General features: G+C 51.5%; 1 protein-coding gene across 1 annotated transcript; it reads left to right on the top strand.

Moving 5' to 3' along the window:
* The first annotated feature begins 135 nt into the window (after nt 1-135).
* CHAF1B (chromatin assembly factor 1 subunit B) lies at nt 136-18,886 on the top strand. The gene is made up of 14 exons (XM_080803337.1): nt 136-189; nt 894-1,087; nt 1,758-1,890; nt 3,398-3,515; nt 4,160-4,263; nt 7,064-7,160; nt 8,733-8,817; nt 10,467-10,560; nt 12,813-12,882; nt 12,980-13,071; nt 14,970-15,135; nt 16,273-16,656; nt 17,243-17,337; nt 18,086-18,886. The coding sequence occupies exons 2-14, from the start codon at nt 962-964 to the stop codon at nt 18,175-18,177; spliced, it is 1,656 nt and encodes a 551-aa protein (XP_080659463.1). The 5' UTR covers nt 136-189; nt 894-961; the 3' UTR covers nt 18,178-18,886.
* Nucleotides 18,887-26,824: the final 7,938 nt, after the last annotated feature.

Here is a 26,824-nt window from a genome sequence, read left to right as displayed (position 1 = left end):
CCGGAGGAGGGGCGGAGCGCCACGCAAATCCCGCCCACACGAAGGCGGGACGAACAGAGAGTTCCACCCACAATGAGGCGGGGCGTCGCGGGCAGCCCCGCCCATCAGGAGGCGGGGCCTGCGGCGCGCGGGAAGAAGCGCAAGCGGTGGCGGGAGCTGGCGTGCAGTGGACTGACCGTGTGCCTGCAGGTACTGCTTCCCCGGCGCTGGCCCCCGCGTCCCCACTGTCTCCCTGCGGGGCGGGACGGGGGCGGAAGGATCTCGCTGAGGGCGGGCCGCGGGGTCCCGGCATAGCCCCGGAATGGCGTGCATTCGGGCGGCCGGTCCCCGCCCCGACCCTGTGCGGCCTCCTCCCGGTCAGGCCTAGTTTCGGCTTCCCTTGCGGCCTGGGAACGGGGGCAGGTCCCCTCTGGCCCCCTGGCCTTGGTTCCCTCCTTCGGGCGACCCCGTCCGCCTGGTGGCCCCGCCTCTGGGAGGTGGTTATCCCCCGCCGCGGCCCCCTTTCCCCAGTAGGTCCCCTCCCCCAGGCGGCCTCCCCCGGGCGGCCCCTTGTCCCGGACAGCCCCTCACCCGAGCTACCCCGGCCCCTGGCTCTCCGGGAGCGCCCCCCAACCCCCACTAAGCGGGGGCGGTCGCGCAGCAGGGCCCGGCCCCTTGATTTCCTCTGCCTGGGTGTTCATTTTGCTTTTCCGGACACAGCAGTGAAAGAAGCCCAGCAGCCTCGGCTCAGTGAAGCATTTTAGGGGCACTTGCAGGGTGTTTCGAGCGAGGTCAGTACTGACATCCTTTCCCGGTACAGCGTGCGTCTTTCAGGAGCAGGGTTCCCGGCTCCTAATGAGCGTTCAGGACGCCTTTCCTGCTCTGATACTCAGTTCATTGCCCACGATTTTCAGCTTTCCTCTGTCTTTGGGAAAAGAGCGGCGCCGGAGGAATTTGTTTTGCTCCTTCAAGACTCGGGAGGATGAAAGTCATTACTTGCGAAATAGCCTGGCACAACAAGGAGCCGGTGTACAGCCTGGACTTCCAGCCCGGCGCGGCCGGCAGGATCCACAGACTGGCGTCCGCGGGCGTGGACACCGCCGTCAGGGTAAACGGGGCGGGGGCGCAGAGACGTGCCTCTGAGGCCGCCTTCTCCATTCTTTCCTGGAAGACGAGTGTCAGCACACTCAGACTGCTGGGTCATCTAGCCCCGAGAGAGAGCTTCTCAGGGCCTTGACTGAACCAGGAAAGTAAAAGAAAGCTTTGCTCCTGGGGAGTGTTTCCTAGATTGACAGGCTCCATGCTCATTATTTTTTTTTTTTTTTTTTTTTTATCAGTAGTTGTCCCGCTTTTTTTTTTTTTTTTTTTTTTATTTGACAGACAGAGATCGCAAGTAGGCAGAGAGGCAGGCAGAGAGAGAGGAGGAAGCAGGCTCCCTGCTGAGCAGGGAGCCCGACGTGGGGCTCGATCCCAGGACCCTGGGATCATGACCTGAGCTGAAGGCAGAGGCTTTAACCCACTGAGCCACCCAGGTGCCCCCATGCTCATTATTTTTAAGTAAGCCAGTGTCTGTTGGGGAACAGTTTGCCCTAGAAAGAGGTAGGACGGAGGGCCGCGGGCAATGGGACTGTTTATGTTTCAGAAAGAAGTTCCATTTGATGTATCAAGAGAAAAACCGTTTCCTTCCTGATAATTAGCCTAGTGCTGTGTTTAGTAAGGACCGTATGGTAGGTGCCCATTTGTGTGTTTCTCTGAACAAGTGTATTGGTTCTCATCAGATCTGGAAGGTGGAGAAAGGACCCGACGGAAAGGCCATTGTTGAATTTTTGTCCAACCTTGCTCGCCATACCAAAGCAGTCAATGTCGTGCGTTTTTCTCCAAATGGGGAAATTTTAGCATCAGGAGGAGATGGTGAGTATGAGTATTACCCTTCAAAATTCCTTAGAAACCAGATACCTTTGTGTCTCACGTTAGTGAGATCTGAGCTAGGTATGCTTTTCTATTTTAGAGGTCACTTGACCTCTCAATCCGTTATTTAGATATTTTAGTAAAATAACGTTCTGAGAAGCGTGAGGGGACCGGGGATAGCAAGCTTAACCTGAGAAGAATTGGTTGTAAATGCACCCCTCCCCCCAGCGACTCCCCCTCACCCCATTCCATTGGTAGAGACAAGTAGGAAGGCGCTTACCCTTCTACCGTGTTCCAGTGCAGCTGTCCTGGCCCTTGTTTGATTGCTGGTTTAGTATCCAAGTGATCACAGTCTTTCCCACATCTCTCGTAATTAATTAATTCACTTGGGGGAGTATTGTGTGAATGACCCTCTAAATTATGTTTGCTTGATGAGAGTAGAGGGATTCCTATTTTCTGCTTGTGCTTAAATAGCATAAAACTGCTACAAAAAAAGTAAATCTTTTTACCATGCTTTGACACCAGAAGAGTCTAGGAGTTACTAGAAAATAAAACACATTGCAGGTTTTATTTGCAGAGGGAGGAAAGAGATCGGGTGAAGTTCAGTGCCATGATGTCCAGGGCGTGTGTGCACAGAGGGAAAGGTGGAAAGTAGGGGGTGCCACTGGGGGAGGCTGGCAGGCTGTCTGCTGAGAGGTTGCACAGGGCAGCCCTTGTTTTGCCCAGTCCTTTGGACTTGGAGGCCCAGAAACCTGCTGTTAGCAGTGGAGAGTGTCCATCTGCCAATGTCAAGGCTGATCTCACCACCCGGCTCCCAGAATTCCTCACTTGTGCCCATACTGCCGGCTCAGTGACTGGCACTCAGAGGGAAGCCGAGTGGTGCTCAGACTTGTGCGGTGAGTTGGGGTCAGAGCTCAGGAAGTTAGAGCACCCAGACAATGGATGACCTCAGGCTGAGATATCTGATGTGTCCGTATGAGCAGCTAATGTGTCCACTTGTCACCGCGGGCTAGGCATTGTGTTCTAAGTGCTTTCTGCGTGTTAACTCATTTAATCCCCGAGACAGCCGTATGAGGTAGGTATGCTGTTACCCCATTTTGCAGGTGAGGTAACAGAGGAGTCAAGACGCTAAGTCCGCTGAAGCTTACACAGCTGGGAGCAATTTGCCGATCCTTGCTTGGTGGTTCTTTGTTTTTCCTTATTCGGCCATTCCTAGGCAGTTCCTTAGGATTTGTTAACCTAGTCGGCTGCTTTGCAGTGGTGTTTTCCTGGCCTGGGGACCCTTCTGTCGCACATCACGTTGGATAGCTCTGACCTGGTAGGAGTTTGATTTTGGAGTTTTAGATCAGAAGGCAAACCTGTTTTTCCTGTCCAGATTCTTAGAAGGCACTCGCGGTGACCGTGGTATCTATTGAACAATGTAAATAGGGTTTAATGTCCTAAAAGCCCAGAAATGAAGGAGCATATGCCCGAAGCATGGCTTGTCTTACCTGAATCGCTCGCTGCCCAGATGCTGTCATTCTGCTGTGGAAGGTGAACGACAATAAGGAGCCGGAGCAGCTCGCCTTTCAGGACGAGGATGAGGCTCAGCTGAATAAGGAGAACTGGACTGTCGTGAAAACCCTGCGGTAACCGGGGTGGGGCGGGGGGCCCCCACAGGGGTGGTTTACCCAACTGCTCTGAATGCATTCAGCTCACATGCATTTTTTTTTATTATTAAAAAAATTTTTTTTTTCTTAAGTAGGCTCTATGCCCGTTATGGTGCTTGAACTCACAACTCTGAGATCAAGAGTTGCATGCTTTACTGAGCCAGTCAGGTGCCCTGCATTTTGTCTTAGAAACATGATGAAAATGGATCTTTCTTTCTTTCTTTCTTTCTTAAGAGAGGGTTGGTGGGGAGAGGGCAGAGGAAGAGAGAGAATTTCAGGCAGGCTCCACCACGACCATGGAGCCAGGGAGCACGGGACCCCTTCTCACAACCCTGAGATCGTGACCTGAGCCCAAACCAAGAGTTGGACGCTTCACTGACTGGGTCACTCAGGCCCCCCTACATGAGCTTTATTTCTCCTAAAAAATATTTGTTAGTCAGACTGAACCAGTTACAAAGCTGTAACTACCCCTGAAGATAGTAGACCCTAGCTGCAGCTGATCTAGTTCCAGTGGAAATTTCTAAAATCCTAATGCATGGTCTCCGAGTTTGCCTGTAAATTTTTGAAGGTCTTTCGCTTATTGAGATTTGCCGTTTCCCTTCCTTTTCCTCTTTGGACTCCAGGGGCCACTTAGAAGATGTGTACGATATCTGCTGGGCAGCCGACGGGAATCTGATGGCTTCTGCCTCTGTGGATAACACGGCCATCATATGGGACGTCGGTAAAGGTAGCTGACATGTTTCTGTTATTGTCAGGGGGAAGGAATCTTCTAAGTGGCTAAAAAGTCTAATCTGCTTTATCTTTTATTATTATTATCATTTTTAAAAGATTTTATTTTACAAATTTTTTTTAAAGATTTTATTTATTCATTTGACAGGCAGAGATCACAAGTAGGCACAGAAGCAGGCAGAGAGAGAGAGGGAGGTAGAAGCAGGCTCCCCGCTGAGCAGAGAGCCCGATGCGGGGCTCGATCCCAGGACCCTGGGACCATGACCTGAGCCGAAGGCAGCGGCTTTAACCCACTGAGCCACCCAAGCGCCCCAAAAGATTTTATTTATTTGAGAGAGAGAGGGCATGGGGGCAGGGGGAGACGGAGAAGCAGACTCCCTGCTGAGCTGGGAGTCCAGTGTAGGGCTTGATTTCCCAGGATCGAGACCTGAGCCCAAGGCAGACGCTTAACCGACTGAGCCACCCCGGCGCCCATAACCTGCTTTATCTTAAAGGCATAAGAAGAGTTTCTGAGTGAACTAAAATGGGTGTCTGGGTCAGCAGCGGTGGGCGCCTGTGTCATGGACCCAACTTAGTTTCAGGTCCCAGTCCAAGTGTAAGAGGCCTGGTCGTGGTGCCAGAGCGAGGTCCGTCCCACATGCGTGGGGATGTGGACATGTTGGGGGCAGGGCTCACCTTCGTGGAACTCAAGGTCTTGGGCAGTTTAGCCCGTCGTCACTATCAATGGGCACTGAAGGCGCCATGTTGGGAAGGGTAGGACCAGGTGTCCGTTTGAGAGCGAGGACAGCCGAGGACACCTCGCTCATTTATGGAACCTGTTCTTTAGTTGGGGAGATGGTAGACGTGTGAGAAGGTACAAAAATGGCCAAAAGTGAGTTGCCAAGAAGCCAGTTAGTGCCTAACACATGACCGTTTTTGCCTTCTGCGGATGGTTACTCAAACTTGATGTTTCCTCGCTGCCTCTTACTGTGCTCCTGGCTGGTGCTCCCGCAGCCTGAGAGCACTGGGAGGGAGTCAGGCTGGAGAAGGCATCCCCCTGCACCTCCGGATTATCCACTCTGTGAAAGTCTGTTTGTTGGAGATCCTGCCATCCAGCCAGACCCCTCTGTCTTGCCCCACCTCTGTCATGTTCTTACTCAGTCCCCAACCTCTGCAACGTGGACGGCCAGTGTCCCTGTCGTCTTCTCTTCCCCACACCAGGCCATTGACCTGGATAATTTCAGCGTCTGTGTGGACAGTCCACCCAGCAGCCCCCTGAAGCCACTTGTAATGAACTTGGACGTGGCCAGGTCATTACTTCCTACAAGATGGTGGCTGCATTCTGGTGGGGTGTCAGATACACAGCGGGTGTGACGTCGGTAGCCATAGTGCCAGGAAAGCTGCCCTGAGCCCCAGGAGCATGAGCAGGCGAGGAGGGCGTGGGCATCCCTTCGGGGACGAGCTCCAGCGCGTGGGAGCAGCAAGTACAGGGGCCCTGCGGCGAGCCGCTCGGGCCCCGGGGCAGGTCGCTTACAAAGCCCCTCTTCAGAAACCCCCACACTCACACACCGACCTAACGGCTCAACTGTGGGTTAAAAAGACTCTCTGGGGGCACCTGGGTGGCTCAGTGGGTTAAAGCCTCTGCTTTCAGCTCAGGTCATGATCCCAGAGTCCTGGGATCGAGCCCCACATCAGGCTCTCTGCTCCACAGGGAGCCTGCTTCCTCCTCTCTCTGCCTGCCTCTCTGCCTACTTGTGATCTTTGTCGAATAAATAAATAAAATCTTTAAAAAATAATAATAATAAATAAAAATAAATAAAAAGACTCTCTGGTGTCTGAGGAGATGCTGTCACCCAGCCCCGGGCCACCTTCATGTCACAGACTCCCCGGAAGACTTGCAGGACGACTTGGGGTGGGGGGAGTTAACCTGAAGCACACTCGCTGCATTTCCCGGACATCGACTGGGTCACGGGGTCAGGGGAGCTGAAGCCAGACTGTAGACGGCTGAGCGAGTGTAGACTCCTTTTCAGAGAAGAGGGTTTTGGGGGTTTTTTTGTTTTTGCTTTGAATGGCCTGGGTTTATGCCTTCCTCCTCCTTTTATCCAGGTAGCCCCTGCGCACTGCTGGTTTAATCTCTTTCCACAGAGTCCCTTTTCCATCCCTGCTTTTTGCTCGGGCCCTCGCCTCCGGCCTGGCCTGCTGTCACCTCCTAACTAGGGTACAGCCTGAGTTCTCTATGAACCTGGGTTTCATCTTCTTCGTGCACGTTACTTCCCAGCTGAGTGTTGCTCTCGGCCGCACCTTGAATTCCCAGAACCTTTTCTTTCCTTGTCCACAGAGTTGCAGTCACATACCTCCTGTCCTCCCTGTCTTGCCATTTTGGCCATGGACATGACCCTCTAGCATTCTCCCTTACTTATTAATCGCTCCATGTGCCTAAGCCGCCCTCTCCTCCTGCCGTGGATCTGCTCACAGTAGCTGCTCCTTCAGGAACGCCCCCTCGTCGTGCCCGACCCGGAGAGCTGAACTTGGCTTGTCCCCTTCTTGACCCTCGCTGCTGCCCCAGCTGCCGCCCCTCCGTGTCCCATGCGGCCTGCCAATGGGTGTGTCTCTCCCCCGAAGCTGCGGGCTCCTAGGGAGTGTGGGCTGCGTGAGGTCCTCTTTGTCTCCCCAGAGCCAACACAACGCGGGGTGCGGAGGTCCTCCGGAACCATCCATGGGATGACGGAGTGGGATGAAGGGCATCGTGCTTAAACTGTAGTTGACTCCGCTTGTGCGCTAGTAGGTTTCTGTAATGCTGTTGTGTGCTTTACGTGCAGGACAAAAGATCTCTATCTTCAATGAACATAAAAGTTACGTCCAAGGAGTAACCTGGGACCCGTTGGGTCAGTATGTTGCTACCCTGAGCTGTGACAGGTACGTCCATGTTTGGCAAGTTGTCTTCTTTGTTGACTTAAATTTTCCGCAGAGTGTTTTCATCTCCACTTACTCAATAATAAAGCAAAGTCTAGGTTTGTTTCGTCCATCTGGCCGTCCATCCATCCATGTTCTTGGTTTCATATAAAGCATTTGGTTTTAATGTTATTCTTAAACCATAACAAGACATTGGAAACTAATTAGGGTCAGTGCCTTACACGTAGTGCTTAGTAACTCTTTATCGAATGGGTGAATGAATGCATAGAGAGCTTTGAATTACATTTGAATTTCATGGGCAACTTTTAAAGAAAAAGTGTTTTATATAAATATGATTTATGCAAGAAGGGGTACCTAATGATGGGGTTCAGTGTTTCTTCTTTTTTTTTTTTTTAAGATTTTATTTTTAAGTAATCTCTACAGCCACCACAGGTCTCAAACTCACAGTCCCCAAGATCAAGTCATGTTCCACCGACTGAGTTAGCCAGACACCCCTGTTTCATTTTTTGATTATAGTTTACTGCAGTGATTTCAATGACTCCACTTAAATTAATGTAAACGTAGAATATTTTGTCTTTTTTGAAAGGAGGTTTTGTTGCTATGTTTACTGGTGTCCTGCATTTAGTTGTGTTCTTGGAACAAAGAACATCAGAGGCGCTGGATATATTACTCCTTGGTCAAAATAGCCCTTTTGAGTATTTATCCAACTACTTTTATTTATTTTATTTAAAAAAATTTTTTTTTATTTTTTAATTAACATATAATGTATTATTAGCCCCAGGGGTACAGGTCTCCAACTACTTTTTTTTTTTTTTAAAGATTTTATTTATTTGTTTGACAGACAGAGATCACAAGTAGGCAGAGAGGCAGGCAGAGAGAGAGGAGGAAGCAGGCTCCCTGCCGAGCAGAGAGCCCGACGTGGGGCTCGATCCCAGGACCCTGAGATCATGACCTGAGCCGAAGGCAGAGGCTTTAACCCACTGAGCCACCCAGGCGCCCCTCTCCAACTACTTTTAATCATGACACCTTTGATTCCAGATGGCCCAGCAATGTGGAAGAGTTAGGAGAGACTATGAAAAGGAAACACTTTTATATTGTATGTGCATTTATTTTCTGATCTTGGTGTTTTATTCAGGCAATCAGGAATATAATGATCTGATTATGGGAATAACAGGGATTAGCAACAACCAAATTTATACGCTGGTGTTTTCCTCACTTGTGCAAATCCCTGAGGGCAAGACCGTTTGAAACAAATGTCACTGTAGTCCCACAAATCGCTACTGGGCCGAGTGTCCAAAGCCTGAAGGGGCCAGGCCTAAAGTACGTCTTACTTGACCAAGTTGAAACATTCGATAAGAAAAGTTATGACCTAGTTCCTTGCTGCATTAGTGACCGGCCTCGGGGGGTTTGCTTCCGCCACAGTGAGTTAACGTGTGACAGTGTGACGACCGGCACGGTGAGGGGTTTTGCAGACTGACATTGTTTAACTGGCCTTCAGTTTTGACACTGGATTGCTTCTGTGGGAAACACTTCCTTTGCTAGAAGAGATCAGTCAGAATCTTCTTCCTTCTTTAGGATCCTGAGGGTATACAGCACCCAGAAGAAACGTGTGGCTTTTAATGTCTCAAAAATGCTGTCCGGAATAGGGGCGGAAGGCGAGGTACGAGCTCTTCGTCCTACCTGAGCGGGGCTTCAGTTGAGGTGGGGGTCCCGAGCTCCTCCGCATCTTACCGCTAAACCACTGGTCTCGGGCCCCCGACGCTTGAACTACCTTGTACTTTCTCGGATCCGGTCAAGACTGCTCGGCCCCTGGGCTGGTCTGCATGGCACTGGGGGCATCCGGGGGCCGGGGGAGAGCTGCTGATGGTGGGCAGAGGTGTTCAACCCTGGCTCACTGTGGAGTCACCTGGAAGCATTAGGAAATATGGGTGCCCGTCCCCCTCCCCCGAGATGTGATTCGCTTGGCTTGAGGTTGGCAGGGCCCCTCTGCGATCCTGAGGTGTAGTGAGGGTCGAGAACTCTTGACCTGGGGGACCCCGGCGCTGTGCAACAGGAAGGCAGGCGCATCAAGCGTCTGGTTGTCCGGTAGGAGGCCGCATGCCGTCCTGGCCGGTATGGAGAGAATATTGCTGGGGGACAGTGGAGACGCGGCCGGTGGTCCTGGAGGAATAAGACTACAGACGCAGGCACTTAAGGCAAAAGGGAGCAGGTCGGTCCCTGGAACAAAACAGGGACGTGGTATGAATCCTGTCCTCAGGCAGCCGACTAAGGCCGGATGGGCCATGACTAGTGACACAGGAGAGCTCCCCTACAGTGAGGAGGGACCTGCTGGGTCTTTGGGTCCTGGAGACCTAAACGCTTAGTGTTTATCAAGTGTCAGTGAGTCCGAGCAAAAACCGACCCACAGGTGTTCAAGACACATTTGGAAAGATAGGTTACTGGTGTAGCGGCCGGCGATGGAACACGAACACGAAGTATTCATTAAGTTGGGAATTCTAAGTGGGCACACACACAACGGAGAGCCCCTGGTTGTCGTCTTGCAGTCCGCCCCTCCCCTGTCTCCTTCTCCGGACAAACCACTACTGGCAGGGTGCTGTGTCCTCACAGAGGCTTTTTAAAACAACAACTGTAGAGCCACACACAGACACACACACACACACACACACACGTAGACCCATGTACACACACAGCTTTCCTTTTTTTTTTTTTTTTTTTAGATTTTATTTATTTGAGGGGAGGGGCAGACAAAGAGGGAGAAGCAGGCTCCCTGCTGAGCAGAGAGCCCCATGCAGGATTCGATCCCAGGACCCCGAGATCATGAGCTGAGCTGAAGGCAGATGCTTAACTGCCTGAGCAGTTAGCAGTTAGTTAACGAGTGAGCCACCCAGGCACCCCAACACACACAGCTCTCCTTAATGCAAATGCATGGTTAGTCTTCATGAGAGCCTTGCAGTTTGTTTTTTTTATTTTTTAAGATTTATTCATTTTAGAGAGAGTGTGGGGGAGGGGCAGAGGGAGAGAATCTCAAGCAGACTCCCTGCTCACTGCGGAGCCTGATGGCGGGGCTCGATCCCAGGCCCCTGAGATCATGACCTGAGTCGAAATCAAAAGTTGGACACTTAACTGACTGAGCCACCCAGGGGCCCCTACTCTTATAGTTTTGAGTGGTTATTTGATTTGTAATATATTTCATCTGTTACTATGTGACTAATAAATGATACTATGTAAAATTAAAAAAAAACAAACCACCTGATAAGCCTTTCTTGAAATGCAAAGACTTGGATTAGTGTTTGAACTTGTGTGCCACAGGCGAGAAGTTACCGGATGTTTCATGATGACAGCATGAAGTCATTCTTTCGTCGACTGAGTTTTACTCCTGATGGATCTTTGCTCCTCACTCCAGGTGGGTTTCACAAGCTTTTTTTTTGGTTTGTTTTTAAAGATTTTATTTAGCCATTTAGAGAGAGCATGAGTTGGGGAAAGGGCAGAGGGAGAGAGAGAATCCCAAGCGGACTCTGCCTTGAGTATGGAGCCTGTCACAGGCTCAATGTCATGATCCTGAGCTCGTGACCTGAACCAAAGTCAAGAGTCGGACACTTAACCGACTGAGCCACCCAGGTGCCCCAAGAATAGTTTTAAAAGTATGAAAAATAATAATACTTGAGCAGTGTTTGCCTGACTAAAGTCGCACTACTATCATCAAATCAACATGGTTCTTAGTATAGGAGTAAACAGATGAGTGGACCAGATCAGAAAGTCCAGAAATACGTCCTGAGATCAAAGGGAATTTAATATCTGACTTGGTATTCAATGGTATTTCAGTGGGAAGAATGAATTATTGAGTGAATGGAGCTAGAGTGTGCAGGTGTCTGGAAGAAAATGATACCAGGCCCTTAACTTATATATAAAAAATAAATTCTAGGTGAATTCAGTACTTAAATGTAAAATGTAAGAGGCACCTGGGTGGCTCAGTCAGTTAAGCATCTGCCTTCGCCTCAGGTCATGATCCCGGGGTCCTGGGATTGAGTCCCGCATCAGGCTCCCTGCTCAACGGGGAGCCTGCTTCTCCCTCTCCCACTCCCCCTGCTTGTGTTCCCTCTCTCGCTGTGTCTCTCTCTGTGAAATAAATAAATAAAATCTTTAAAAAAATAAAATAAATAAAAGGTGAACATGTAGGAGAACATCCTAGGAATAGGGACGATTTCAATGGCATTTGACTGGGGAACCTTTGTACGGCAAAGACCCTGTAAGCGAAATCAGTCGACAAATAACTGGAAAATTCTTTTTACAGTCAGGAAAGAGAGAGCTTATGTACATTACATACAGCGGCTCTTTCAAATTGAGAAGAGAAAAAAATGAGTGAAAGATACAAAAAGGCAGATTTATGCATTCAGCACACACAGGAAAATGTTCAGATGCTCAGTAACAAACAAATTAAAGTGACACACAAGTAGGTATCTCTTTATTATTTTCAGACTAGAAAAAAATGAAAATACCTGCTGCTGATGGGCAAGCAGAACGTGGGTATTGCTGGTGGGACTGTGAATGGTCACAGCCCTTTCAGGAAATAGTCTGGTCACCGTCACATGCGTGTCCTCGTCAGCCTATCTGCCGCTCGTCTTAGTCTCTAAGAAATGAAACCTAGTATGACAGAGTCTGTTTTCGACTGTGTCTATTGTTTCTATCTCTGGAACAACAGTACTGATTAACAAGACGGTGAATGAGTTACGGTGTTCTCACCGCCATGAATATTAGGCAGCTAGTAAAAAGGTGCATGACCCAGGTTAGTGCTGGCGAGCAGTCAGCGGAGCCGAGCAGCAGCAGGAGAGGAGTAGATAAGCCCCCGATTCTGTGAGCTGCACTGAAAACCCCACCGGGTGAAGAGAAAGACAGTTGAGTCGCAACGGATGGTCGTGGTTGCGCGAGCGTGGAGGAAAGGCAGAAATGCTCCGTGGCTTGTTCAGATGGGCTGGGCGGGGGAGGGCGGAACCAGTGCTGACGGGGCCTCTGCCCGCACCGGTGGGGATGGAGTGGTCGCAGGTGAGAGATGTCTTATGTGTGGGTATCAAGAAAGAGGTGTCCAAGGGCGGCTGTGGTCAGCGGTCCTGCGCTGCCTGGGGCTGGCCTTGTCTTAAAGACATCCTGGGGTGCGTGTGGAAGAGCTCCAGGGTGGGCTGTCCCCAGAGCAAGGTCAGCTGCTGCAGGGGCCGAGGCTGTAGCAGAGGCCCGGATCCCCTGGCAGCCTCCCGGCTCCTGCGGGCGGGTGGGAAGGAGCAAAGAGCAGACACAGGCAGCCAGGCTCAAACCCGGGGACGGAGCCGGGGCATCTCGAGAGAGTGCTTCTCCGGGAGGGAGTGGCCGGTCTCCTTGGTGGAGGTCTTCATAGCCAGGGGCCCCTGCCCTGGTCTTCCTGCCCAGGCCTGAAGCTGCCCTGGCTGGGTGGGCCGCTCAGGGGAGGGGACAGGCGGGTAGAGCCTGGAATAAGCGCCGAGCCCAGACTGGGGCTGTTCGTCGTTGTCCTCAGTCACAGAAACATTGTCCGGGGCAGACAGCTAGCTGGGGAAAATATGTCACAAGCCAGGGATGGATGCTCCTGAGTTTCTCTGCTTCGGTCTAATGAAACCTCGCCTCTTCTCCCTCTCCCTGCTTCCCCAGCTGGATGTGTGGAATCTGGCGAAAACGTAACAAATACGACTTATGTTTTCTCCAGGAAAAATCTTAAAAGGTACGCAGTTGAAGAAATTGTTGACATGTTGACCCTTTCTTTTTGCTCTTGGTGAGTAACCGTGCCCTTTCTAAAAAGGTCATGACCCATTTTCCAGGCCTATCGCTCACCTTCCGTGTCCTGGCAAAGCGACGCTTGCTGTCCGCTGCTGTCCCGTCTACTTTGAGCTGAGGCCCGTGGTGGAACAAGGTATGTTGGAGGCACAGCGGTAGTGTTACGGGTCATGGGTTTTTTTTTCTCTTAAAGATTTTATTTATTTATTTGACAGTGAGAGACACAGCGAGAGAAAGGGAACACAGGCAGGGGGAGTGGGAGAGGGAGAAGCAGGCTTCCCGCTGAGCAGGGAGCCCGATGTGGGGCTCGATCCCAGGACCCTGGGATCATGACCTGAGCTGAAGGCAGACGCTTAACAACTGAGCCACCCAGGCGCCCCGTGATTTGTTTTATTTTGTGGGGAAACGTACATGGGTTTGGTTCAGTTTAGTTACTCGGGAGAGCTGGAGCAAAGCCCAGTGTTCTCAGAATGTGTGTCTGTTTTTTGCATCGTCCCGAATACACTTTCTTCACTTAAACTTTAAAGGAAGAAAAGTACTCGTATTTTTCTGCTGAAGCAGTCGAATGTCGTTCATCCATTTCCTATGCAGTGAAATTATGTTTGAACTGGATTTTTGTTTTTTTTAGTTTTTTTTCCCCTCCACGTACACATAGAAATCTTGTCCATGGCTTTAACCAGTCAGATCACAATGGGCCTTGGTGTGGTTATCCGCAGGTTTCTCATGCTGGGGGTTCCTTGAGCTCTTAGATCTGTGGGTTTATAGTTTTCATCAAGTTTGAGGAATTTCGACCATGTTTTTCTGTCCTGCCCTGTCTCCTCCACCGGGGTCCATCCACATGTGTGTTAGGTCAGACTGCCTGGCGGTCAGGCTACCTGTTTTTCTCCCTCTCAACATCACCGTTTTCTGAGTTAGAAATCCCACGTCTCCACTCAGCGCGGTCCATCTTTCCTCTTGTTCTCGAACACGCAGAATGCGGTGTCTATAGTGACTCTCAGTGTCTTTGCGTACAGAGGATCGGCTTTGATTTCCCCCTTCGTTATGGATCATAGTTTCTTCTTTGTGGGCCTGGTAATTCTCTATTAGATGCCGGACATTGTGAACTCTACCTTCGTGGATGCCGGATGTATTTTTACAAATATTCTTGAGCTTTATTCGGGGATGCGGTGAGGTTACTCGGAAACACTGAGCTACTTCTCTTCGTTAGACCGGACCCCAGCGGCCTTTGGTCTACAGCTAATTGCCCCGTGACTGTCCTGACGTGTGCTCACCAGAGCCCCAGGAGCTAGGTTTTCCGCCCTGGCCGGAGGGAGCTCCGGGAATGGCTTTCCTGTGGTTCGTGCTCGGTCCTGGGGCGGTTCCCTCACATGCTCACGCCCGTCCGTGCTCGGCTGGAGACAGAAAAGGCCCCTGTGAGCTCTGGCCGCCCAGGCCTCCCGCTCCCAGCTCCCACCTGTCGGCTCGGGCTGGCTGCTGTGGGCTTCTCTCTACTTTTTCTGGGACCAGAGCTCCAGGTGGTAAACTGAGGCAGATGTAGGCCTTCCTCCCGTCCCTCAGGGATCGGTGCCCTTCAGTGCCTGGCGGTCGAGGTCTGGAAGGCTGGCATGCGGTAGATTCTGCCTGGTGTTGGTTGCTCCAGGTTGGGGGGTAAATCAGGTCCCTGTTCCCCTCCCGGCCGGAAGCGGCGGTTTTTAACTCCTTAAAAATGTGAATGCATATAATGAACTGAAGGACCGTTAAAATGTCACTTGACAGAATGTTTCTCAGTGACCCTTATTTTTCCTTCTCTAAAAGCCGCCCCTCAGCCTGCCCTGTTTCATTCCCACGTCTGGTCCTGGCCTTTTGACCCTCCTTTGGGGCCCCCGACTCTCGGGACAGGACACGGTGTCCTCACTGGTTCCTGTGTGGTTCTCCTCAGACCTGGTCTTCAGTGAAATGACGCTGTTCATGTCCCTGGAGAGAGGGCTTTGGAGGAATGCGTTTGCATTTGTTCCTTATTTCCTGTCCTTTGTCCCCCCCACCCCCACCCCCCAGCAGACGGACCCTCGCAGGAGCCGGGCGTGGAGCTGGTGCGCCTGCCTTACCGCTTGGTGTTCGCCGTGGCTTCCGAGGACTCGGTGCTCTTGTACGACACCCAGCAGCCCTTCCCGTTCGGCTACGTGTCTAACATACATTATCACACCCTGAGCGACGTGTCCTGGTGAGTGGCCGGTGGGGAGGTGGTGTGCGGTGTGGTGCCCTGGACTGGACCCTGGGGTCGGGAGCCTTTCAGCACTAGAGCTGGCTTTTTGGGCCCATATTTACCAATTTCTTCTTTTTAAGATTGATTTATTTGAAGGGCGCCTGGGTGGCTCAGATATTTGAGCATCTGCCTTTGGCTCAGGTCATGATCTCGGGGTCCTGGGATTGAGTCCCAGTTCCTGGCTCAGTGGGGAGTCTGCTTCTCCCTCTCCCTCTGCTGCTCCCCCTGCTTGCTCTGTCTCTCTCTCTTAAATAACATCTTGAAAAGAAAAAGAAAAATTAAGATTTGAGGGAGAGATTGTGTGCACGCACAAGCAGAGGGGAAAGAGAGAGAGTCTCCAGCAGGCTCCCAGCTGAGCACAGAGCCCAATACGGGGCGCGATCCCAGGACCCCGAGATCAGGATCTGAGCTGGAACCAAGTCAGACACTTAACTGACTAAGCCACCCAAGCGCCCCTACCAATACCTTTTTAAAGGAATTAACATTAAAAGGAAAGCCATTTCTACTTTGCTATAATACCATTTCCTAGTGTAACAGTAACATCTGAATGAAGCCATTCCGATGCCTTGGGGATTCCTCTAATTCTCAAACTGAGGGGAGGCCCCGTGGGGTACCTGGTTGCTGGGGACTTGCCAGGCCCCCCCCGGCAGGAAGCCCGCACCCGCGAGCTCCTGTCCCCCAGAACTGTGGTTATCCGTGGTGTCACTCTGCCTTCTGCTGAGGTCCTCTGCGCCCCCAGGTTCCCTGGTTTGCCCCCACCACCTGCTCATGCCCAGCTCCGCCGGGCCTGCCCTCCACCATCTCCTTCTCGCTCTTCATCACCTTTCTCCTTTTCCTTCTTGGGTGGGGGTGGAGAAAGGTCCCTGCACCTTCCTTTGGGTGATTTTGGTGACAGTCCTGGGATGTCGCAGTGCCTGAGAAAGTTGAGCTTGGGTGGGGGGAAAGGGTGGGCGTGAGGCTCACACAAACCCTTCTCCTTTCACACGAAGCCTGTGAATCCGTGAACTTGCGTATTCTAGTGATTAAAGACGCCTTAAGAGGGGCCCCTGGACTTTGGTGCAGTTTCCAACCTTTTCTCCCGTTCGGGCAACCAAGGTCCAGTGACGGGGCCTTCCTGGCCATCTCCTCCACGGACGGCTACTGCTCATTCGTGACGTTTGAGAAGGATGAACTTGGAATACCTTTGAAAGAGAAGCCGGTTCTAAGCGTGAGAACTCCCGACACAGCAAAGAAAACGAAAAGTCAGCCACACCAGGGGTCTTCGCCAGGACCCAGGCTGGCCGAGGGGACCCCCACCGGCAGAATCCAAGACCCCAGCAGTCCCGGCACACCCCCGCCTCAGGCGAGGCCATCTCCAGCCCCGGCAGCGCCTTCGGAGGAGAAGAAGGCCCTGCAGCCCAGCACTCAAAACCCGAGAGCGCCCGCGTCCCGGAGGGTCACTGTGAACACACTGCAGGCCTGGAGCAGGACGACACCCCGGTAAGAGCTTCTGGCGGGAAAGAACTTGTCATTGCAGTCGAGAAACAAAATAGAAACCAGAAGGCCCCAACCTCGAACTGGGGACATCCCGTAAGGGCTTCCCATGCGGCCAGAGAGACTTCAGAACCGACTTGAGTGCCACCCCCCCTGCTTCCAGACCTCTGTCGTGTCCCCATTCCCACCTGTGAAGGGGGGCCCAGAGCTTGGTGCGTGACACCTGGGCCGACTTGGCCGCAGCCCCCTGCCCAGGTTTTAGAACTTTCCATAGTAGAAACCATGTCCACTGGCCTTCCATATGTGGTGCCTATGGGTGTTCGTCATACCACTGGAGATGGACAAAACACAGGTTCTGAGACTTTTAGATGACAGTTAAGGTTTGACTGTTGTCAATGTGACCATCGAACTTAGTAACGGAACACAGGCCTCAGTTCCTCAGTACGTGGGCACATCCGCTGTTAGTGCCTTGTGTCATCCAGTCAGCTGGAAATTTTAAATGTTTCCTTCAGGTAGTTTTGAAATTTGTTATCACAACTGATTCCTAGGACACTTATGAGCCGTGTATCCCTTTACTGTTTTTTTAATCAAGGAGGATAAACTTAATACCCTTAAAGACGGATACTCCACCGCATTCTGCACCAGCCAGTGTAATTTCCAGCCCTTCTACAGAAGAAATTCAGTCAGGTGAGTGTTACTGTGACTGGTTTAATATAATTAAAGATAGAATACCTTCTTTTGTTCTCTTGGAAACAAACCACGTAGTTTGAGTCCGTTCTGAGAAAGCGGGGATGCCTCTTACCAGACCCATCATTCAGACTCCCTGGCCGCCTCGTCACACTCAGCAGGGCGCCCCCCTTCCCGTGCAGCCGCTCCCGGGAAACGAGTAGATGGCGGGTTTGGGGGGTGCTAACCTGCTGGGCTGGAGAATTCTTTGTTGTGGGGTCTGTCCTCTGACTATAGGCTGGCGGCACCTCTGGCTGCCTGTACCCAGCCCCCCTCCAGCCCCCACCAACTTGGGACATTCGCAAAGGTCACCAGACACTGCTCACTGTTTCCTGAGAGGCGAGGTGGCCCCCCACTGAGAACCGCTGGATCCTTCTCTTATATCCGTATAGGCCCTTGCCAGGCAGTTCGGTTCTTGTCCGGGCACAAAATTTATTTTGTAAACATCCCTTTTTTTCCCCTAAGATTTAGTTATTTGAGAGAGAGTGCGCAAGCGAGTGTGTGGGGAGGAGCAGAGGGAGAGAGGCCCTAAAGCAGACCCCGCACTGAACGTGGGGCTCGATCTCAGGACCCTGGGCTCACAGCCTGAACTGAAACCACGAGTCAGACGCTTGACCGACTGTGCCACCCAGGGGCTCTGTCAACACCAGCTCTTAATTTTAAACGAGCGTTCACTTACTTGTCAACGTGTTGTTTGTTAACGTTCCAGAGGTGCCCGGAGACCCTCAGGGCAGCCCTCCAGAGCTCAAGCGGCCTCGACTTGGTGAGCGCGAAGGAAGTCCCCAAGGTCTGGACCCTTGATGAGACCTGCCTGGTGCTTGAGGCCTGCCAGGTCCGGGGGCCCCCATGTGCACGGCGCGGGTGGCCGGGCCGGAGACACCGGAGACCAGTGGCATTAGGCGGAGCCTGACGGACACCCGGGAATTGACTTGTGTAACAGAAGGTACACATGGACCAGTTTTCCTGCAGAACTATGTTTGCTCTTGTATTCAAGATAGACTTTTACCTCGGCGTTGGGAACATTTTAATAGACTAAATCCTCTTTTTGATGAGTTTCTGAAGCTGGAACAGTTCCGCATTATCTAGTATGAAACCATGAATCCTCCCTTGAAAATATGTGGAAGTTGAGGCACGATGCGGGCGGACTCCTCCTGACGCCGGAACGAGGAAGAGGAGAAAGGTGTTTGAGAAGGTTTGTTCTGTCGAACTGACCTTCTGCGTAGTCACTTTTTAGGAGTGAGTTTGCTGGTTTGCTTGCTGATTCTCAAGGTAGACTTGTTCTGGAAAGTTAGGAAGTGAGAATAAAGTAGGGAAACCGGGTCAGAGATGGGACTCCGTTACCATCAGAAGGAACCCGGTTGCTGTTCAAGCATATTTATTTCCTTGCCTTTCCCCCCCCCCCCCCCCCGCCTTAGGGAGAGAATTGAGATTTCACTTTAGCTACGGCTTGGTATCCAAATAGATTAACTTTTCACATTGATTTTTCAGAGTAAAAGAACTTAGCAATTTATGCCTCTGCCTTTGCTTTCCCCACCCGGGGGCCGTGGGTGCGTTCTCCCTTTCTGCGGGGAGTAAACCAGGGTTGTGGGCTGAGGGGGGCACGCAGGGCTGGGGGGCGCGCAGGGCTGGGGGGCGCGCAGGAGGCGCTGCCGACACATCTCATGGTCAAAATCTCGAAATGACAGGCACGCCACAATGCCTGTCATTTTGTCAGAATGACCACCGTGAGTCGTGCAGGTGAGGCTCCCCCACCCCAAATTCCTTTCCAGTCTGGGAGAGCTCGCAGGGAGCACCCAGGTCAGGTCTGACGGGAAGTGGCTGAGGAACGGATCAATGTGGCCCCTTTGAACTCAGGTCAGCAGCAGCAAAGGAAAGAACTGGAAAAGGGATCAATCTGGTGCTTAATCCATAACCTAGTTAACCAGAGAAAGAGCTTGCCTCCCTTTCAGAAGGGGAAGTGGCTCACGAGGGAAAAAGAACTAGAAGGTTCAAGCTGCCCACAGATTCTACGCTGTGATGGCACGGGCGTGGGGCACGTTCAGCGTGAGGACACTTTAAAATGTCAGGCGGTCTCTGTTCTCGCCAGTGATTCTCAACCTTTGCTGCGCGCTGAAATTGCCCAAAGCATTGACTAGAGTATTGACACCTGGTACTCCCTCTGCCTGACGGGACGGGGGCACTGTCAGCGGTCTTGAAAGCTCCTGGTCATTCGGGCCCGCAGCTAAGACTGGGAAGTCCTAAGGGAAAAGCTCTCCCCGGGTCTGGTCTCTTCCGGTTAAACCATTTCCACCGACAGCTTTCTCTTGCTTATTCTCTGCGTCATCGCTGATTGGTAGCCTGAGACGTTCACGGATGGGAGATGCCCTCAGCTCTTCAGAGAAGAAAGATGTTACCTTTCCTGCGGCCGGAGTGAGGGGTGTTCTGTGGTCACCGACCCGTGGGCAGAGGCGTGATCATGGGTCCCCTGTTCTCGGTGCGTGAGCCTGCTTTCCTGGCCACGCTCCGGACTTGGCTACACGTCTGTGTCTTGTGCAACAACCGCGGGGGGGGGGGCAAGGGCACCTTCAGCCTGAAGCGTGCGGGTATGGGCAGAACCAGTCTGTCAGCTGTCACTTAATCTGAATTCCAGAATCATCAGTAAAATGTTGATTCATTGGATCCCTGTCCTGAGCTAAAATGATCTGCTTCCAGCCGAGCATTTACTGGGAACCCTTCTGCAACAGGAGCCCCGGGGGAGGGTCCGGCGGGGTCCCTTCCCACAACGTCACCATGAGCACGGCTCCCCAGCAGGGGGTCCGCCACCCGACAGGGTGCCTGTTCCTCATGGCCCACAGCGGCGACCCAGCCCACACCCTCATGTCAGGAGCTACCTCGAGCGGGGTGTCCACCAGGGCAAGGGCGCCGCCGCGGAGAGACAAAGCGCTGTCACCAGGGGCAGAGTGGTTGTCCCATCCAGTCCCCTTACTCATTTTCGTCCCTCGCTGGGAGCACTCCTGTCTGCGTGTTCACGGTGCTGAGGACCCTTCTGAGCGAAACAGCTGTCAGTGTCCACTTTAGCAAGTAGGTCCTGAGTCCTCGGCTCTGGAAGTGGGGAGAGGACGACCGGCCCAGCCCTTCGCACCCGGGTCTCGAGAGCCTGCAAGTTCCCTTTGTCACCCCGCTGTGCAAGTTCCCTTTGTCACCCTGCTGTAGTTCAGCGTGCGGCCTCCCACCTGCTGTGTGCACGCATCTCGGGGAGGCAGGCCTCGGACAGATGACTTCACCAAAAGCAGTTTCTTTTTTTTTTTTTTTAAAGATTTTATTTATTTATTTGACAGATAGAGATCGCAAGTAGGCAGAGAGGCAGGCAGAGAGAGTGGAGGAAGCAGGCTCCCTGCTGAGCAGAGAGCCTGATGCGGGGCTCGATCCCAGAACCCTGGGATCATGACCTGAGCTGAAGGCAGAGGTTTTTAACCCACTGAGCCACACAGGTGCCCCCCAAAAGCAGTTTCTTGACGGCTCTACAAGCTTTCCCGCTGCCCACTGTGGCAGGGAGCAGGGTGAAGAGAGAAGGCAGGACGACAGAGAGGAGAAATCCAACAGGGTAAACGGGGTCTCATGGGGTCACATGTGGAAGGAACAGGTCCCTGTACTCCCACACGAGCTCTCGGGGCTGCCAGCGGTCACTGTCCCCGCTGTCCCCTTGAAGGCTCTCCCAGCCACGTGGCCCCAACCCCTCCAGGGGGTGGTCCCAGTCCTCAGAGCAGGCTTGGCCGGAGTGGCCCTGGACCCTGGTTTCAGCCCCGGTGGCCTGTCCCAGAGGAGCGTGGCTCAGCGGATTGGGGCAGGAGCGGGTGAAGAAGTGGCGTGAGGCTCCTTTCCGTCCGTTCTCCGTCCGTCCATTCATTCAAGAAATGTTTCTCACACACCCGGGTACCAGAGCACACATTAGGGAACAAGAGAGAGAACCCCCCTCCTGGAGCTTGCGTTCTGGCTGGAGGAGACCAGCAATAAAACAGGTAAGTCTGTGTTAGAAGAGGACTACGGGAAGAGGGAGAGGCCCGCGTTGGGAGGGCTGGGTGCGGGGCCTTGCCCCGTGCAGCAGGACCGGCCCCTCTGAGCGGGGAGCCGCAAGCGGGTCAGGTGTTCCAGCTCGCCCAGGAGCAAGATCACCTCATCTCAGGGACAGGCTGGGTGTTTCGGGCTCCCCTGCACGCAGGCTCCTCCTGAGCGATGGGGACAGGCCTCGGGTGGCCCAGCTCTGGTCCATGGGGACCACGGCCCCGTCGTCTTCGGGGCAGGGAAGGCGCCTGCCACGTTCCAGTGGCCACGAAAGCTTCCTCAATCGTTAACTCGGTCTCTTCCTTCAGCTCAAAGCCAGAGGCGTACATCACACCGCCTTGTCTTCCATGTCCTGCTTTTAAGCAAATCCTGGAAGGTTTCGACCTCTGAGTCGTCAGAGGCGGTGGCCGCAGAAGGCATTTCCTTCAGCTCGGCCTCTGCGCCCGAAGTCTTGCCCTCCTCAGCACAAACGAGCAGCTCGCAGAACAAAGTACTCTAACTTGGGTCCCCATATCAATCCCGGTTTATTCCCTTGCATTTTAGCTCGGAGACTGCCCCGTTCAAAGCTGTGGTAACAGGTGCTTAGTGGTTGTGCGGGGTTCAGGACCTGGCCTCGTTTCTTAATACCCCAGGTGACTTGATGTCTCCTTCTGTCACTGCGCGTTAGCTGGGAAAGGCATTTCAAGGGTAACAACAAGACTTTGGAAGATCTTGGGGTCTCCCCGCTCTGGGTCAGTGCCCCTGGCAGGTCCCTGGAGAAACGCATGCCTGGGAGGAGTCGGTGCTGTCACCAGTCCCCCTAGACATTCTTTCCCGCACAGGTGCCTCTTCTGTCCCTGTCCCCACCTACCCGCCAAGTACAAGGAGCGCCACTCCTTCCCGTCCCTGTGCCAGGTCACCTGTGAGGCTTTACAAACCAAACAAAACCCACTCAAATCTCGGCTCTGTCTAGACCCTGGAATCGGCTTCCGTGGCTGGGGAGACACCCAGCAAGGCACATGCATTTTTTTTTTAAAGATTTTATCTATTTACCTAACAGAGAGAGAGATCACAAGTAGGCAGAGAGCTAGGCAGAGAGAGGAGGAAGCAGGCTCCCTGCTGAGCAGAGAGCCCAATGCGGGGCTCGATCTCAGGACCCTGACCCAAGCCGAAGGCAGAAGATTAACGCACTGAGCCACCCAGGCGCCCCTAAAAGCTGTCTGAGAGATTCAACAGGCAGTCTGCGTGAGAACTCCCCCTCAGAGGGCTGTGAGATCTGCAAGACACACAGGGGAGGGCAGTTAAAGTCTTCGAACTTATTGATTATATAAAGAAACGACATGTTCAGCTACTCAAGAGGAGGCTGAAGCTTGAAGAAACGAGCAGATGCTGTTACTGAAGCCGCCGCCAAGCTAGCCGCCCACAGTGGCTACCAGCCTGGTTTTGAGCGGGGCTTCCCTGAATTTGGGTTCCTAATGAATGAGCACCCGAATAGGCCACTGGGGGGCGATATTGCTAGCCCTTCACTCCACTGTCACATTTTCCAAGGAATGTATTTTTAATGGAAGGATTTTTAGTCCCATTGTTATGGAAGTAGTATATTATGTATTTTATTTTTTTTTGTCTTGGTTACTTTCTGTATAATTATGTGCTATTTTGTTGTTCCAAAGAGTTCTATAAATCCACATCATCTACTGAATAGGAGCCCTCTGTGAGAACTTCACATTAAAAATAGCTAAATATTTCAAAGGTGTTTAGGTTAAACGTAGTCAAAGGTACAATGAGTTTGAAGAAGCTAACGTTAAAAGGCTCTTTTCAAAAATTTTTAAGCCAAAAGGAAAAAAATCGTCTTGGCGACATTTTTGTACATTAGCAACAAACGTATTATCCACCATGCCTTATAAATATACAAGGACATACGCACACAGAGTGGCTGCAGTATTTTGAGATGGAAAACAAGACTGGAGACCCTCTAAGTGTCTGTCAACAGGAGATCCATTAAATTGCAGGGCGACCGTATGGTGGCAGGGGATGGAGCTCCGAGCCGGAGCTGTGTGGTCTGCTGTGGGAAGGTTCAAGGGCAAGAGCAAGGAGCAGGGGAGCCTGGAGTGTGTAGATGTCCTCCTCTTGCCTGTGAGCCACCAGGGAACAGAACGTGCGCTGCAGGGTTGTGCAGGCACCGCGCTGTGATAGGAGGGTTGTATGGCTCCTGGACCTTAGCCTCGGGACCAGGGGCAGGCTGGGGGGACTAGCAGGCCGTTCGAGGCCCTTCCAGTTTTAGATCATGGCCAGCACGTAATATTAATGTGAGGCCTTGGGTCACATGCTGGTGTGCATGGAAAACCAGGGAGGATGTTGTTCTTGATGGTGGCGGGGAACTTAGACCAAGAAGCTGATGATTGTGGGGGGGATGGTGTGAAATGGGGTGTAGCGGTGGGAGAGTCACCAGGGAAGTGGGAAGGGCTTTGGAGGCGGAAAGGGTGGGGTTTTAATTCTGCCGCAGATGCCAGGTTGCTGGGTGATTCTGAGCATCCTGCATCCCTTCCTAGGCCTCAGTCTCCCCATCTGTAAAATAGGGGTCTGCTTCTTTTGGTGGTTGAAAGGACTGAGTGAGGTACAGACCTTCCTCTTCAGCTGAGAGCTCCACCTTCTCATGGGAGAAATTCTGTGATTCCTGGGGAGGTATCTGACCACTGCTTAGCATTCTCCAGTGACACCAAACCAAGAGCACTATATATATATATATATATATATATATATATATATATATATATACACACACACACACACACACACACACACACACATACACACTATATAATATATATATACTATATATATTTATAATATATAATATACATATATGCTATATATAATATATAATATATATACTATATATTATATATACTATATATAATATATAAATTTATAACATAAATATATGTTATATATTTATATGTTATAAATATATATAAATATAATATGTATATTAGATATAAATATTAATTAATTATCAAGAATTGATTCATTGCATGATGGAGGCTGGCAAGTCTGAAATCCACAGGGTGGGCTGACAGCTTGAAGAGCCGGGGAAGGTGATGCTACAGCTCCATTTCAAAGGCCCTTGGAGAACTGAAAGGCCCTGGGGGAAGTGATGAGACCGGAAGGCACTTTGCTGCAGAATTCCTGTGTGGGGGCGCCTGGGTGGCTCAGTGGGTTAAAGCCTCTGCCTTCAGCTCAGGTCATGATCCCAGGGTCCTGGGATCGAGCCCTGCGTCGGGCTCTCTGCTTGGTGGGAAGCCTGCTTCCCTTCCTCTCTCTCTGCCTGCTTCTCTGACCACTTGTGATCTCTGTCTGTCAAATAAATAAATAAAATCTTAAAAAAAAATAAAAAAGAATTCCTGTGCGCTTGGGGAGACTGGCCTTTTTGTGCTTTTCAGGCCATCAACTGATTGGACAAGGCCCATCCCCATTACGGAGGGCAATCTGTTCACTGAAAGTTTACTGATTTCAGTGTTAATTTCATCCAAAAGCACCTTACAAACTGACACATAAAATTAACCATCCCAAGCACCTGAAGCCAAACTTGGGAATTAAGAACACAGGTGTTGGGGCGCCTGGGGGGCTCAGTGGGTTAAGCCTCTGCCTTCGGCTCAGGTCTGATCCCAGGGTCCTGGGATCGAGCCCCACATCGGGCTCTCTGCTCAGCAGGGAGCCTGCTTCCTCCTTCTCTCTCTGCCTGCCTCTCTGCCTACTTGTGATCTCTGTCAAATAAATAAATAAAACCTTAAAAAAAAAAAAAGAACACAGGTGTCCTGGCAAAATGACCAACAACTCCACTCTGAACAGCAGTGAGTCTGGATCCCTATCCATGGCTAATCTGATCTCCTAGACATTTTTTAGGACGCCCACCCTCTACCGAACATCCTAATCTATAGAATGAGAACACACAGTACTCTGAGGACCTCTAAGAGAGCAATTCGGGAACTGCCGAAGCAGCACCGAAGGGCTTTCCTGTGAGCAGGAATGACCACAGCCACCTGTGAGTTAATGTGTTGCAGCTGAACCCAGCAGAACGCAGGTTCTCAGCAATCATAGGGTTTCAAGGTCCCGGGTTCTACAGGCAGCCAGCTTGGGCTTTAATCCTGACTCTGCCACTTGCTGCGTGGCCAAGGGTTGGTTGCTTAACCTTTCTGAGCCTTGTCTTTCTCATCTGTAATATGAGAGGACAGCCCCTGCCTGAAGGACTCGCAGTGTGGGTTAAATGAGAGACCATGGGTGGGATGCATGGTGCAGGGTCCCCCCCACCCACAGTGAGCCTCAAAACACATCAGCCATTACTGTTCCATTCCCCTCAAGAGCGAACAAGACCCGATAGGGGTTTGGATCCAAAACCAAAGCTTTGGGGCCCCAACTTGCATTTCTCATCCTAGATGACCTTTGAGATGCCAGAAGCTATAAAATTAACAGCTCAAATAGCTTTCTGGACAACTGGATACTTTGTCACGAGAAGTACTTGTCAATAGAACTCACACTAAACTGAGGAGGGAGTCCTCCTTCTGGGATGGAGGGCTTCAAACCGATCACCAAGAAAGGAGCACCTGCCATGAAGGACAGCCTGGGTCCTGGGTGCTGTGGGGGAGAAGGAGATGAACTCATTCTTGAGCTATAGTCATTGCTCCCCAGGACATGGGCTTAAGGGATACCTACTAAGGAAGGCCAGGCCACGGTGAAGTGGCTGATGCCCAGAGGAGTCAACCTTGGACCGGCCATATGAGCTGTGAGTGAGCCTGTGACAGCTGGAGGAACTTCAAATGACAAAGTCATTCACTTCTTGCAGGCTGACAAGGCTCCTGCATGTGACACTGTTTCTGGAGCTATGACAAGATGCTGAGCGAGGTATGCACAAGCTCTTGCACTCTCTCTCTCACACACATACACACACACAATTGCCAACAAGCATTTAAGCCAGCCAGTACTTTCTCGCTAGACAGGTCTCCAAAGGCAAGAGAAACAAAAGCAAAAACGAACTACTGGGACTTCATCAAGATCAAAAAGCTTTTGCACAGCAAAGAACACAGTCAACAAAACTAAAAGGCAACCGATGGAATTGGAAAAGATATTTGCAAATGACATATCAGATAAAGGGCTAGTCTCCAAAATCTATAAAGAGCTTGTCAAACTCAACACCCCAAAAATAAAGAAATCTAGTCAAGAAATAGGCAGAAGCCATGATAACAGATATTTCTCCAAAGAAGACATATAAATGGTCAACAGACACATGAAAAAAGAAATGTTCACCATCACTTGGCATCAGGGAAATACAAATCAAAACTACTATGAGGTATCATCTCACATCGGTCGGAATAGCTAAAATTAACAACTCAGGAAACAACAGATGTTGGCGAGGATGTGGAGAAGGGGAAAC

Source organism: Martes martes (genome assembly GCF_963455335.1).
Source record: "Martes martes genome assembly, chromosome: 1".
Taxonomy (NCBI): domain Eukaryota; kingdom Metazoa; phylum Chordata; class Mammalia; order Carnivora; family Mustelidae; genus Martes; species Martes martes.
The sequence above is the reverse complement of the archived record's forward strand: the minus strand, read 5'-3'. Positions and strand labels throughout refer to the sequence as shown.

What these genes read in the sequence shown, in the direction of transcription:
- CHAF1B (XM_080803337.1), top strand. Translation starts at nt 962, where the DNA reads ATGAAAGTCATTACTTGCGAAATAGCCTGGCACAACAAGGAGCCGGTG. An exon ending in ACTGTCGTGAAAACCCTGCG is followed by an intron (nt 3,516 to 4,159) that starts GTAACCGGGGTG and finishes TTTGGACTCCAG; the next exon opens with GGGCCACTTAGAAGATGTGT. An exon ending in GAATAGGGGCGGAAGGCGAG is followed by an intron (nt 8,818 to 10,466) that starts GTACGAGCTCTT and finishes TGTGTGCCACAG; the next exon opens with GCGAGAAGTTACCGGATGTT.